General features: G+C 39.3%; 1 protein-coding gene across 45 annotated transcripts in view; it reads left to right on the top strand.

The window, feature by feature from the left end:
* The first annotated feature begins 6,435 nt into the window (after positions 1-6,435).
* The window catches only part of Neb (nebulin), a 202,863-nt gene continuing 196,936 nt past the window's right edge, over positions 6,436-12,362 (top strand). For 40 of the 45 annotated variants that reach the window (XM_074070778.1, XM_074070748.1, XM_074070741.1 and 37 more), the window contains exons 1-4: positions 6,437-6,569; positions 7,185-7,272; positions 7,734-7,799; positions 11,421-11,462. In XM_074070778.1, coding sequence (XP_073926879.1) covers positions 7,764-7,799; positions 11,421-11,462 — 78 coding nt within the window. In that variant the 5' untranslated portion in view covers positions 6,437-6,569; positions 7,185-7,272; positions 7,734-7,763. Of the gene's footprint in view, positions 6,570-7,090; positions 7,146-7,184; positions 7,273-7,733; positions 7,800-11,420; positions 11,463-12,362 lie in introns of those variants that run through there. The other 5 variants (XM_074070781.1, XM_074070780.1, XM_074070779.1 and 2 more) reach the window with 3 other exon arrangements.

The following is a 12,362-nucleotide window of genomic DNA, read 5'->3' as shown; positions in this document are numbered from 1 at the left end:
CATGCTTTATACTTTAAATAAAAATTGATTTACATAAGAAAATTCACAGTTAAAAAAGAGAGGGATGCAAGTTCAAAGTCAGAACTCTCCAAACAATAAAGTTTAACAAAAGCACTCACTTAGAAGATAAACCTATGTCTAAGTCCCATAAGAAACCATGCATAGGAGAAATGGGCTGAAGGCTAGATTTAACATTTTGAAGCCTCTTCTTTCTCTTCCATATTGGTGTTTTTCATGGGCTCTGTTCTTAGGAAACAGCAGTAGGAGGAGGTAGGAGTACTTAGAAGAAGAGAGGGCAACACTGATGAGCCTCCTGTATCTAGCATGGACTTGAACAGCAGATAACGCTTGGGAGGTTTGATGGTTGAGAAAGCTCTTTTCAGTGTTAATATAACCTTGTATTCATGCCTGTATTCCTGCTGTGTTCCTGAATCTGCATGTTTCACAATGAATGTGTATAATTACATCCTCTCTAATGTGTTTTGGATGTATTCCCACTTTGCTAAGGTCTGATTGACTTAAAACTCTATATTTTGTACAATAGAACAGCAAAATGACAATATCAGAACACACTTTCAACTGCTTGGCTAAGTGTTCAGGGTCCCCCCTTATGTAGCTTCTACTTTGTGGCCTTCCATTGCTTTGCTACATTAGAACAGATGGAGGAAAGAGACTATATATATTAGTACTGGGGTTTGAAAGGCCTGCACAGTACTACTAGAGCCATGCTCAGCCCTTTTAACTTTAGTTTGTTGTTCAGATAGGGTCTCTGTCTTTTGTTCAGGGACAGCCTCTGACTGAGATCTTTCTACATCCTCTTCCCTGGGACCACAGGTGTGTGCTGCCATGCTTGGCTTGTTTTTTGACATAGGGTCTTGCTAACTTTTTGCCCGGGCTAGCCTTGAACCACAATCTTGCTATCTTCACCTCCCAAGTAGCTGGAATTATAGATATGCACTCCCATGCCCAGCATCGAGACTACACATTTTAGGGAAATTGATAAACTGGTTCTAACATTTATATGGACTATCTGAGACAGGAATAACCTAAAACTTTCTTGAAGATAGAGGATAAGGTATGAAGACTTGCTCTTCTAGAAATCAAGATGTAATGTGCTATTGGTGCAGGGATAGACAAACAGACCTATGAATAGGGTAGGGAGCCCAGAAAGAGCTCAAGCATACGAGGGCAAGATTAATCAGCAGACAAGGACCTTCATCCAGCAGGGAGACACAGAAATTCTCAACAGACCAAAGTAAAGTATACCTACAGGGGGCATACATTGAGACACCCCTTTGAACATCAACTTAAATATTAATGATGAAAACCAGGACTGTAAAATAGGCACAGTGTGTGTCGGGGAGGGTACTAGTGGGAGGGGTAGGTTAAAGGAAAGGGATTAAGGTATATGTTAGATGGATTTCATATACCTTTGTGAAACAGAACTAAAAAACCTCTTGCAATTGCTTTAAGCAGGGTGGGGAGAGGGTTGAAGGGGAGAGATGACGGGGACGATGTAACTAATGTACAATTTAAGTCTAGTCTGAATTGTCGCTATGAATCCCCCCTGTATAATGAATATATCCTAATAAAAATTATTTTAAAAATACACAGTGCTGGGATGATTGGCTATCCATATGCAGAAAATAAAATTAAATCTCTCCTTCATGCCACATAAAAATAATTTTCAGAAAGGTTAAGGACTTATATGTGAAAGGTGAAATTCTAAAGCTTTTTGAAGAGTATATAAAAATGTATCCTTATGACCTTGGTTTACAAAGTAATTTTATTAAAAGCATTAGCTACAAAATAAACCATTGATGAAATTGACTACATGAAAATGAAGTACTCAAATGTCAGTATGAAAATAATGAGCAGCAAGGGGAGGGAGAGTGTATATTTATATTTGGAACCCTGGAGCATCTCGTAATGATAAAGTGAGGAAGTGCTTATACACATGCACACACACACACACACACACATACACACGCACACACATGCTAAAGAAGCATCAGGCCAACTGAAAGAGCTCCCAAAAGCCAAAACTGGAACCATCTGAATAACAAAATAAAGAAGTATTAGGTTAAAGCTCGAGGTATAGAATCCATGAGTCCTGACTGACATAAATAATTGGGGAGAAAATAAAAGCCTCCTACGCTGAAGAGTTCCAAATAATTTAGGTAGTGCCTCCACTCTCAAGGAGGGGGTATAAGTCCCCATCTTCAGGTTTGGGCTGTGCATTGTGACTTCCACCCAAAATGCAAGGTGTGGAAAATATAACTTTATGGAGAAGAAACCTGACCAACACCACAGAACTAGTGTCTTTGAAAATGCTAAAGAACAGATATAGACAGAATGTTTGAAGAAATTACTGGTAAGTGTCTACACTACAATCATGCTGCCTGACACTATGCTCACCAATTGTTTACTTAAGCTTAAATTAAAAAAATTAAAATTCAGTGCTGCATTCACAATGACTTTTTTTCTTTTTTGTGGTACTGGGAATTGAACTCAGTGCCCATGCCCCCAGTCCCTTTTGCTTCAGTTTGTTTTTCAGATAGGGTCTCACGCTTTTGCCCATGCTTGCCTCTGACCCTAATCCTCCTATCTCTGCCTCCTGAGTAGCTGATATTACAGGTGTGCACCACCACATCCGGCTCTGACCACATTTTGATTGTCCAGGAGCCACATGTGGCCAGTGAATATACCATCTCGAGCAGTACTGGTTAAAGAGCATTTCCATCATCACAGAAAAGTCTTGTGGAGCCATAGAAAAACTAAGTAAGCCAAAGGAGAAAATAAAAAAGAGAAAAACGTCCACTCCCAGAAAGCAAACCTTTTTGCAGGAAAAGAAGAATAATCATAACAGATGGGAATCAGCTGTGAATAACCTTTTGCTAAGCAGAATAATGTAAACAAGGAATTCTGAATTATGTATGTGGGACTTTCTCGAGAGTATGAGCAGTGGGAGAGAGGGTGGTGTCTGGCAAAGTTTGGAGTTTGTATGAAAGTCAGCTAAAGCCTCAACCTTCCAGGAGGGAACTTAATAGATGATGCCTTTGACTGAAAAATCAGAAAAGAGCAATGCAGGCATTTTGTTAACTATATAGAGGCACACAACAACACACTCAGTAAAAGGAGGTAAGTGATGCTTCTGTGGAGGGAAAAAATAAGAACCGTGCTGATTTACTTACAAGCCTTGTAAAACTACTTGATCTTTAAATGACATGCATGCATAATTTGATCAAAATAAAGAATAAAATCAAAGAAAGTACAACAAAAAGTCCGCTACAATGCCCCATCCCACCACACCTCGCTTGCTCCCCAGGCTGTTAGGAGAGCCTGGATGGAAGTTCCTTTGTGGGCAACTGACTGCCCCTGCCTTACTTGTACTCAAACCCCTATGGTTTCCCAAACTCTTTAACCAGCCTTTGGCTGGTTTCAGAATCTTTGTGATATTTTGGTATTGCAGCTAAATACAAAGAATGAAGACTCCAATAAAATGTTTAAAAATAATAACGAGAATAAAAATAATAATAGCTAGTATTTATTGAGCTCTTACTATGTGGTACACATAGATAAGAACCTGTCAATAAATCAGGGTTTCAATTTATTCTTGTTCTTCAGAAGAGACCAGGAAAATGGAGCTATCTTTTATCTTTAGAGGGCATAATGCCAGAACAGCACCTGCAGAGTTTAGTAAGGAAGTGACATGGCTTAATTTAGGGTGGTTAGGGGAAATGTAAGCTGCTTGCTGATGTGCTTGCCCCTGTGTGACCATGAGGAAACATGGTAAGTTCTCCTGTAACTCTCACTTCTGGCTTTGCAAACTGTTAGGGCAACCTTCAGCAGGCCAACATAGCTAGAATGTTGGGACTTTGTTTTAGGAGGGATTGATGTAAGAGGTCTAAGCCCCAGGGGTTTTCACGTGGATGCATTTTCACATGGATACACACCTGGCCTCCAAACTTGTTAGAACCTATTTCTGGGATACACACTTCACTGGGAGTGCAGTTTGGGATGCTGTTGAACTGGAGTCTCTCTTTTGACTGCCATAGTATTTCCAAAAGTGACATAGGAAGAGTGTCTGGGTCATTATGTCTGCCAGAAAAACCATAGACTGGGTGGCTTATGAATGACAGAAATGTCACCTTACAGTTCTGGAGGCTGGAATTCTGCCATCAGTGCCAGTGTGGTTGGATCCTCATGAGACTTCCCTTTTGGACTGCACATTACCAGCTCTTGTTTCCTCACATGGTGGAAAGAGGGCAAGGTAGCTTTCCAGGGCCTCTTTTATAAGAGCAATGATTGCTTATAAAAGCCCATCCATGAGGGCTCTATCCTCATGACCTAATCACCCTGCAAAGGCCACACCTCCTAGTGCTATCACATCAGGAGATGATAGAATTTCAAAGTATGAATTTGGGGTTACACAACATTTATCCTATAGCATAAGAGTGAGTATTTTTCCATTAAATTGTACAGATTTTTCAAGGCTGATAATCCCTAACATTACTGAGATGTGTGCACAGCAAATTGGTACAACTTCTTTGAATGGCAACTCAACAATATCCATCAGTTTTCAAAATGTGCCTCAAAACTCTGCCTCAGTAGTTGTACTTCTAGAACTTTACTGTACAGGTATGCAAGGATAGCAATCAGAGATTTTACCGTGTGTTTTGTCTTCCTTTCTTCCTTCTTCTTTTTTTCATTCCCTCCTCCCTTCTTCCCACCTTTCTTCCTGCCTTAGTTAAAAATGTTAAAACAAGCCAGATGTGGTGGCTCTCATCTGTAATCCCAGCACTTGTGAGGCTCAGACAGGAAGACTGAAAGTTCAAGGCCAGCCTGGGCTGCATAGCAAGACCCTGTCTCAAAAACAAAACAAAACAAAAAGTAAAACAACCTAAATGTTTATGAAGCAATGTTATATATTTAAACAAACTATACCCTATCTATTCAATAAAATTATTTGTGGAAATGCAGAAGGATATATCTATGTGAAGTTTCATAAAGGATGCCATTATGTTTTGCTATATAAAATTTAAATTTATGCTACTATCTCTATTGAAAATATCTAAAACTTAACATTGATTTCTTCTAAGAAGGTCTATGCTTATTTTTTACTTTATATAATTTTGTACTATCTGTTTTAAAAATCTATATTATTTTTCAACTTAGCAACATGTTTTTATATCATGCCTTGAACAGTAAGTCACAATTCTGGTTTGTAGTCATCAAATGAATGATGTCATGTACAAATATCCGTTGGTCACAAGATATGTGAGAACAACATAATTAATTAAGATGATAAAATGATGTCAAATACCATTTACTACCTATGAATCACAGATGAGGAGAAAAGGTAAATAAGCTTGAAACATGAAATTATTCCCCAGCATGTAACATTATAAGAATGGTTACAGCATGCTTAGTCTCAAATCCTTATCAAGATAGAAGTGACCCTTTGGGTTTTTGCCTCAATTCAGAAGCAACCTAGAGAAAGAGCAATTGTCTGTACTGTAAAAGCTTATGGTTTCTATGCTGAGTATAAGAACAGACAGATAGAATTAGATTTTAAGTAAAAAATGAAAGTAGCTCATGGGCAAAGAAAGGTGTAAGAGGGAGGGACATCAGGCAGGTTTTAAGAAAATTGCTAGATAATTTTTACAAAGTAAAAATTGCCTAAGAGGACATTATTTCCTCTTCCTGTAGTATCAACTTACTGGTTTCCATTTTATGTGCTCTCGCTGTTCAGAGATTGAACCTTTGAGGGCCTGAATCCATACTTGGCTTCTCAGAGCCAGAAGTCATGAGTTAATAGGAATTCTATGGCCCACTTACATCTGAGAGAGGCCTGCATTCCTAGCAACTGGAATTCCTGGGGAGAAGGTGGTAATGAGTACGATTCATACTCTCTTGTTTAGTAACAGAAAACGGGGCTAATCTTCCTAATTACACCCCGAGGATATCTTATCTAATGTTGCCATCAAATATTGTCACCTATAATTTCATCGCATTTTTGAAAAACTGCTTCTGAAACTTGTTTTCTGCATCTGGTTCCTCAGTTTCTTTCCGAGCAACACCAGTAACGCATATGTGGGTCACCTGGTGACTGTTATACCATAAATATGTTTACCCGCATAAAGATTGGATGAATGGAAGAAAGCCAACAGTTATGGAAGGGTCAAAACTTCTCAAAGTCATCCTTATTTTCTCTAAATTCTTTTGTATATGAGTAGGATACTGAATGAGACTGCAGAAAATGAGAAATTAACCTGAATTTGAGCCCCAGAGGTTGGAAGCTAGGTAAAATCCTATTACATTTGAATAGTTCTAAGCAAGCAATTTGTTACCCTTTATCCTTTAGTGGAATTGATGAACAGGTGTTTTTCAGAAGATCACGCAGTATATTTAGCTTCTGAAATTTGAGCAACTCCAGACCTGATTGGCTGCTCTGGCCACATGATAATTGGGAGAGCAGGCACCACGCAGGCTTTTGCCTGGAGTTCTCAGGAGGGGAGGGCTGGGAGAGGATTTGCTGCTGTGGAGGTTTACTTGAAAGCTCCAAGGTAAGGCCAGTTTATGTATTTTTCTGTAATGTTCCCCTGAGAGAATGTTCCACAACGTCCATTGAAGTGTTTTTCAAAGTTGTGGGTCCTATTAGGGGAAAACAGTGATGAAATGTGGCTCAGAGAATCTATAACCCAACTGCCCTACGAAGGCCCTATTAATATCTGACACGCAGAGTGTATGATTAGTCAAGTCCTGAACTAACCAGTTTGTTGCTTGACCAGATCGCCTCTCTTGTCTTACAAGATTTTTTTTTTCCATTTTTTATCTTCACTTTTTTTTTCCTAAAAATTTAAGGGTGAGAAAGGATCTCTGTCCAATGTTCCTATATTTATCTTATTCTACTGGGCTTCTTTTGCCTCAGAGGAGTGGCAGTTTCGCTAGCTTAACAAAACCAGCCACTGCAGGGTATTGGTTTACACAGCAAGCATCTTTGGGCAAAGGCACAGCTGCTCCAAGCCATCACCCACTTGTACGGAAAGTCCCACTTGCTGGCGTCAAACTGGAAGGTCCTTGAGAGAGCCTTTCCTAGCTCCTGACTTAGAAACGTAGGCCCCAGACCTGCAATCTTACAGGTACTCCAACCAACGCTTTAAAACTTTGTTATTTTTCAGGGTTGAACAAGAGCGACAGAAACGAAAGGAAAAAAAAATCCGTATAAGCCAATGGTTTTCTGGAAGAAAATAGCCCCATTGCCTTGAGGTTTCTATTTTTTTTTTTTTTTAACTTATCAACAGCATACTAGAGCAGGATAAGAAATCAAGTCAGGCCCCTTGGAATTTTGACATTATTTGAAAAAATTCCCACTTCTGATATTTCTTTTGCTAAAGGTTTTGCTTGAAAATGTTTCTTCTCTAAGTGTTTGGAAATTTAAATTATTTGTCTTTTGAGTCTGAACATTCTCCTTCACCTTGATTTTCTTTTATAATTTTAAATTGATCACATAGAAGTAGCGATATTTAACACATTACCAAGGAAATAAGGAGAAATTTGAACTTTTGTTGTGTAGCCCTCTGTTGTAAATTTCTTCTCTCCTTTAGCCTGCAAAAATATATGTTTATGTAGACTAGATTGGTTTTAAATTCTGTTGTAATGTGTCATAAGATCATTTGTGTCTTGAGGATAGATTCTAATGTATTTTCACTTGTATGAAATATGGAAAGTTTGTAGGTTGCCACTACCACTCTGGGAAAATGGCGGATGACGAAGAATATGAGGAGGTGGTGGAGGTAAGATTTTAAACAGCCCCAACTCTGACAGCAAACTATTTTATGCAGTGACAATCAAAGCTGTGTAGGTGAATCAATCATTTGAAAAATACATTGTCTATTATAACTTTACAAAGCACCATCATTAGAGCTTAAGAAAGGTATATTTTACGTTCAGTTTCACTATAATTATGTGGGATTTAAAATTGAAAGGAAATATCACTGTTTCCCAGTTTTGCTTTTCTTTAAACTCTCAAAGAAACAAAATGTACATTACGGTCAAGTTTTACTTTGTCTTATAAAACTGCTTTCTTTCCCAGTGGAGTGCCAGTGACTCAAGCCTACATTCCTAGCTATTTGGGAGGCTGAGACCAAGAGGATCATGGTTCAAGGCCAGCCTGGGCAAATAGTTTGCAAGATCCCATCTCTAAAATAACCAAAACAAAATGGATTGGAAGTGTGGCTCAAGTGGTAGAGTGCCTGCTTTGCAGATGCAAAGCCCTGAGTTCAAACCCAAGACACACACACACACACACCACACACCACAACACACACACACACACACACACACACAAGTTTCTTTCCCACCTCCCAATCTGAATGATCAAAGGGACTGAAGCCCCAAGGAGAGTTCTGAAAACAGGGCTGTTTCTCAGTGCCTGAGCTTCGACAGAATGAAGGAGCTCCTCCTCACTCTTTGCTTTACCTAGTTGACTATGTGTAGAGCCATGCAGGCTGCACTCAGAACCACTGTACATATGAGATTTCACATACACGCCACAGACACACTCATATACATTAATAAACTTGTGAAGGTCGCAAGTGTCACAGTCACTTTCCCATTGACTCCATTATATGTGTGCAAATCAACAGGACTAGCTTTTGCTTTTGAATCTTTAGTAAGAACAAAGACCAGAGTGGGTATCTTACAGTTTTCCTCCAAATTGACATCTGACACATTTTACAAAGTTGCTAATTGTTTGTTTTGTATTTATTTTATATCATTTTGTTTTGTTCATGTTTTGGCTTTTCTTTACCAGCTTCACATTCTAGAAATAAAATTGAAAGGCCTGGGGCTATAATACACATAAATACATTGCCACCAACATGAAAGTGTTTAATAATTTCCAGTTAATGATGATTTAAACATATGAAAATGTCTAAGTGCCAAAGGGACTAGGAGGCAGTTTTGAAAATCTGTGCTTTTTAATAAGTCTGAAATTAACTATAAGAGCCACCTCAAAGAGAATTCCGGATGAAAGTGCCAAAGTTTGTCTTTGGTGACCAGTCTCTATTTAGATGAAGAAAATTTTACTATATTCCATAAATAAAATTACTTTTTGATTTTTTTTGAGATAGGTCTTACTATGCAGCTCAGACTGACCTTGAACCTTTTCCTACCTTAGCCTCCTGAGTGCTGGGATTACAGATCTGTGTCACCTCACTCAGCTTAAAATTACCTTTATTACTGAAGGATATTTAAAAAAAAAAAAACAGAATGAATGTCATAGAGTATAGTATTCACCTCTCTGGCTTAAATGCTGATGGCATATCCTCTTTGGTCAATATTATCACCAGTGTGCATTTTATGTATGTCCCTGTGGGTCAGAATTATCACTATCAAGCACTAACACGTTATGAATTATAAATCAAATTATAATTATATATTAAATTGTCTTCCCTATGATGATAATACCAGGAAACCTTTTTAGTCTTCAACTTGAGTATTACCTTGCTTTCTTAAAATAATTGTGTTCACTTGTCACTGGAAATTATCCTTACTGCTAGACTTGATTGATCTAACTAGTCATAAAAATGGAAGGAACTATTTTTAGGCATCCCATCCTTGCCATTTTGTTCCCATTACTGCTTCTGGGTCTGACCAGCAGGTGCTAAACTAATAGAATGCCTGCCAGGGAGTGTTGAAGTGAGGTCTCTTTGGTCTCTGAAAAGATTATGAGAATAGAAGATTCGAGAAAATTGGTCAGGGAAGAGTTCAAAAGACAGAGAGGAACCAGCTTTAAAAATACATGTCCTAGGGATTTTGGGCATCTGGAGTAAAATTTTACTGTCACACTCTACTTAAACTTAAACTTAAGAGAAAAAAGCAAGAATGTACTGTCTAATTAGCGGCATGACTAACAAAGAACGTGGCATGTAACTTAAAGCCAACCATTTGGATAATGTTGTCTTTTTATAAGCTTATTACCAAACATGAGAGCTCCTTTTTCATGGATGCTAAAAAATCCAAAATAGTTTGGAGTTATTCATTTTAGTTTAGTATTTCTTTTCAAGTCACTCATGTTTTGCGTGACCACTGGAATGGCTCCATGTGTCATTAGCATTGAGCAATGTTTCCTAAAGTGTTCAGATGGCATTTCTCATGAGCTAAAGCCCTAAGTATTTTGAAAGAGCATGTGATTACTATTGCTGTGTGTAAGGATATGCAGAAAAAATCAATTTGAAATTTGAAAAATAGCACAAGAGTAAAGAAAGCAGAGCACATTAAGTTTTATTTAGTTGTTACCACAGGTGAAATAGCACAGATGGCATATTGGCAATAGTTAAATACTTAGAGAGTTTACCGAAATAAGAGCAAAAGAAGGCCATTGAGGGAGATTTTTACATTTGTGTTTTGCTCTATACCTCTACCCCCCAAGGACATGTTTTGGTATAGAAAATAAGAGAAAGGAAGTGTAAGTGTTATGCATCTTTCTGACTGAGAAAATGAGCCAAGGATTTCATTTTTATCCCTTTCCTTGTGTGCCTTGGCCTAAATGAGCCTTCCTTCTCATTCGCCCAGCAGAGCTGGTGAGGCTAGGGCTGGGTTCCATTTTCCTTACACATCTGAAACAAAATGTCAGCCAGTTCCTATCTTCATCTATTTATTGCTGCTGATGTCAGGAGGAGAACAAAAGTAGACTCAGTTACAGAGCCAGGCTGCAGGCTCCCTTGCAGCCATTAGTGGCAAATTGTAGCCTAACTTCCCCACATTTTTTGAGGGGGAGGAGTCTTCTGATTTTTTCTTCCTTCCTTTGACATCTACAAATTGTCATCTTAACATCCTGCTAGAGCCATCACACTACTGAAAAGGAGCCAGCCATCACTTCAGAAGAAATTCCTACACCTAGGAACCAGGGCGATATGGGAGCAACTGAGATGTGGCTATGGACTTGGATCTTGTCATTTCCATGATACAATCCATTAAAAATTTTACCCACACTGGAGTTTCCCTTTTGTTTTATTGTTAGTCAACACTGAGTTTTATCATAGTTTTTCTTTGCCCAAACCCCACACTCAGGATATTGTTATTGCATTATTCTTTTCTAAGCAAATTCTATGCTGGGTACCGTAAAGAAAAAATGACAGTTGTCCCAGGAAAACAGCTTCCTCTGATTATAAACCAGCATCAGACACCTTGTTTGTCACTCTGTATCTTTGTGTCCAGTCTGATGCAACATGTTAGCTTTCCTAAAGCTTTACAAGGTGAAAATGGGCCCCAAAGGCGGTTTCTCACCTCATTCCTTCCCACAGATTCCAAAGCAACTAAGCTAGAGTAGTCACTCAGTAGCTCAGCTGAGGCAGAGGAGAGGTAATTGCTGCCTGGGTCCTTATAATGATGCCTTTGTGCTCTGTTTACAGTACTACACGGAGGAGACAATTTACGAAGAGGTGCCAGGAGAGGTAAGGCCCAACCCCCACCTGCATGGACTGATTCTCGAAGCAGGATGAGCCTTCTGCTCCATCAGACCCCCAAGGCCACAAAGATGGCCAAAGGGAGTGTCTGAGGGAAGGCCATCCAGCTGCCTGTGCCCAGAAGCTGGTGCAAAAAGACAAACATTACTTGTTTGCTATTCAGCTTATCTAAGATGGCAAGGAATGGTTTCTCCCATTGCTCATGTGTTTTGTTTTCAGTACTGAGGGCTGGACTCAGGGCCTTGCACTTGCTAGACAGGCACTCTACCACTTGAGCTGTACCCCCTATCATTTTTGAGTTGGTTATTTTTGAGACGGGGTCTTATTTTATGCCTAGGCCCACGATCCTCTAATTTGTGCTTCCTCATGTAGCTGGGATGACAGGTACACACCACTACATCCGACCATTGGTTGAGATAGGGTGTCTCAAACGTTTTGCCTGAGCTGACCTTGGACCAAGATCCTCCTGAGTAGCTAGTATTGCAGTCTTGGGCCATTGTGTCTGGCCCCTGTGGTATTTGTGTGTGTGTGTGTGTGTGTGTGTATGGATGTCAGTGGCTATGATCAATCTCTGGCTGCAGCAAGAGGGATGGCATTGAACTTATGACCAAAACAGACATCGTGTAGAGTTGTAACTTGTTGGACACCATCTCTGCCACCAGGGATGGTGCCCCCAAGGCTTTGTCCCTGACAATTCCCTGAAAAAGGCTACTCAGATTTTGGCACATTAAGAATTCTGAGAAAGCCATTCTCATAAATATTCAAGTTGGAACTCTTTTTGTTGTTTTGCTTTCCAAGATGAAATACCTCTCTCATGCTTCATTTTCTGCTTGGAGCTGTTCCCCTTTGAGAGTGATGAATAGTGCTATGCATAGTTAACCCCGAGGC

This window comes from Castor canadensis, chromosome 4 (genome assembly GCF_047511655.1).
Source record: "Castor canadensis chromosome 4, mCasCan1.hap1v2, whole genome shotgun sequence".
NCBI lineage: Eukaryota > Metazoa > Chordata > Mammalia > Rodentia > Castoridae > Castor > Castor canadensis.
Note: the sequence above shows the minus strand (reverse complement) of the source record. Positions and strands in the feature narration are given on the sequence as shown.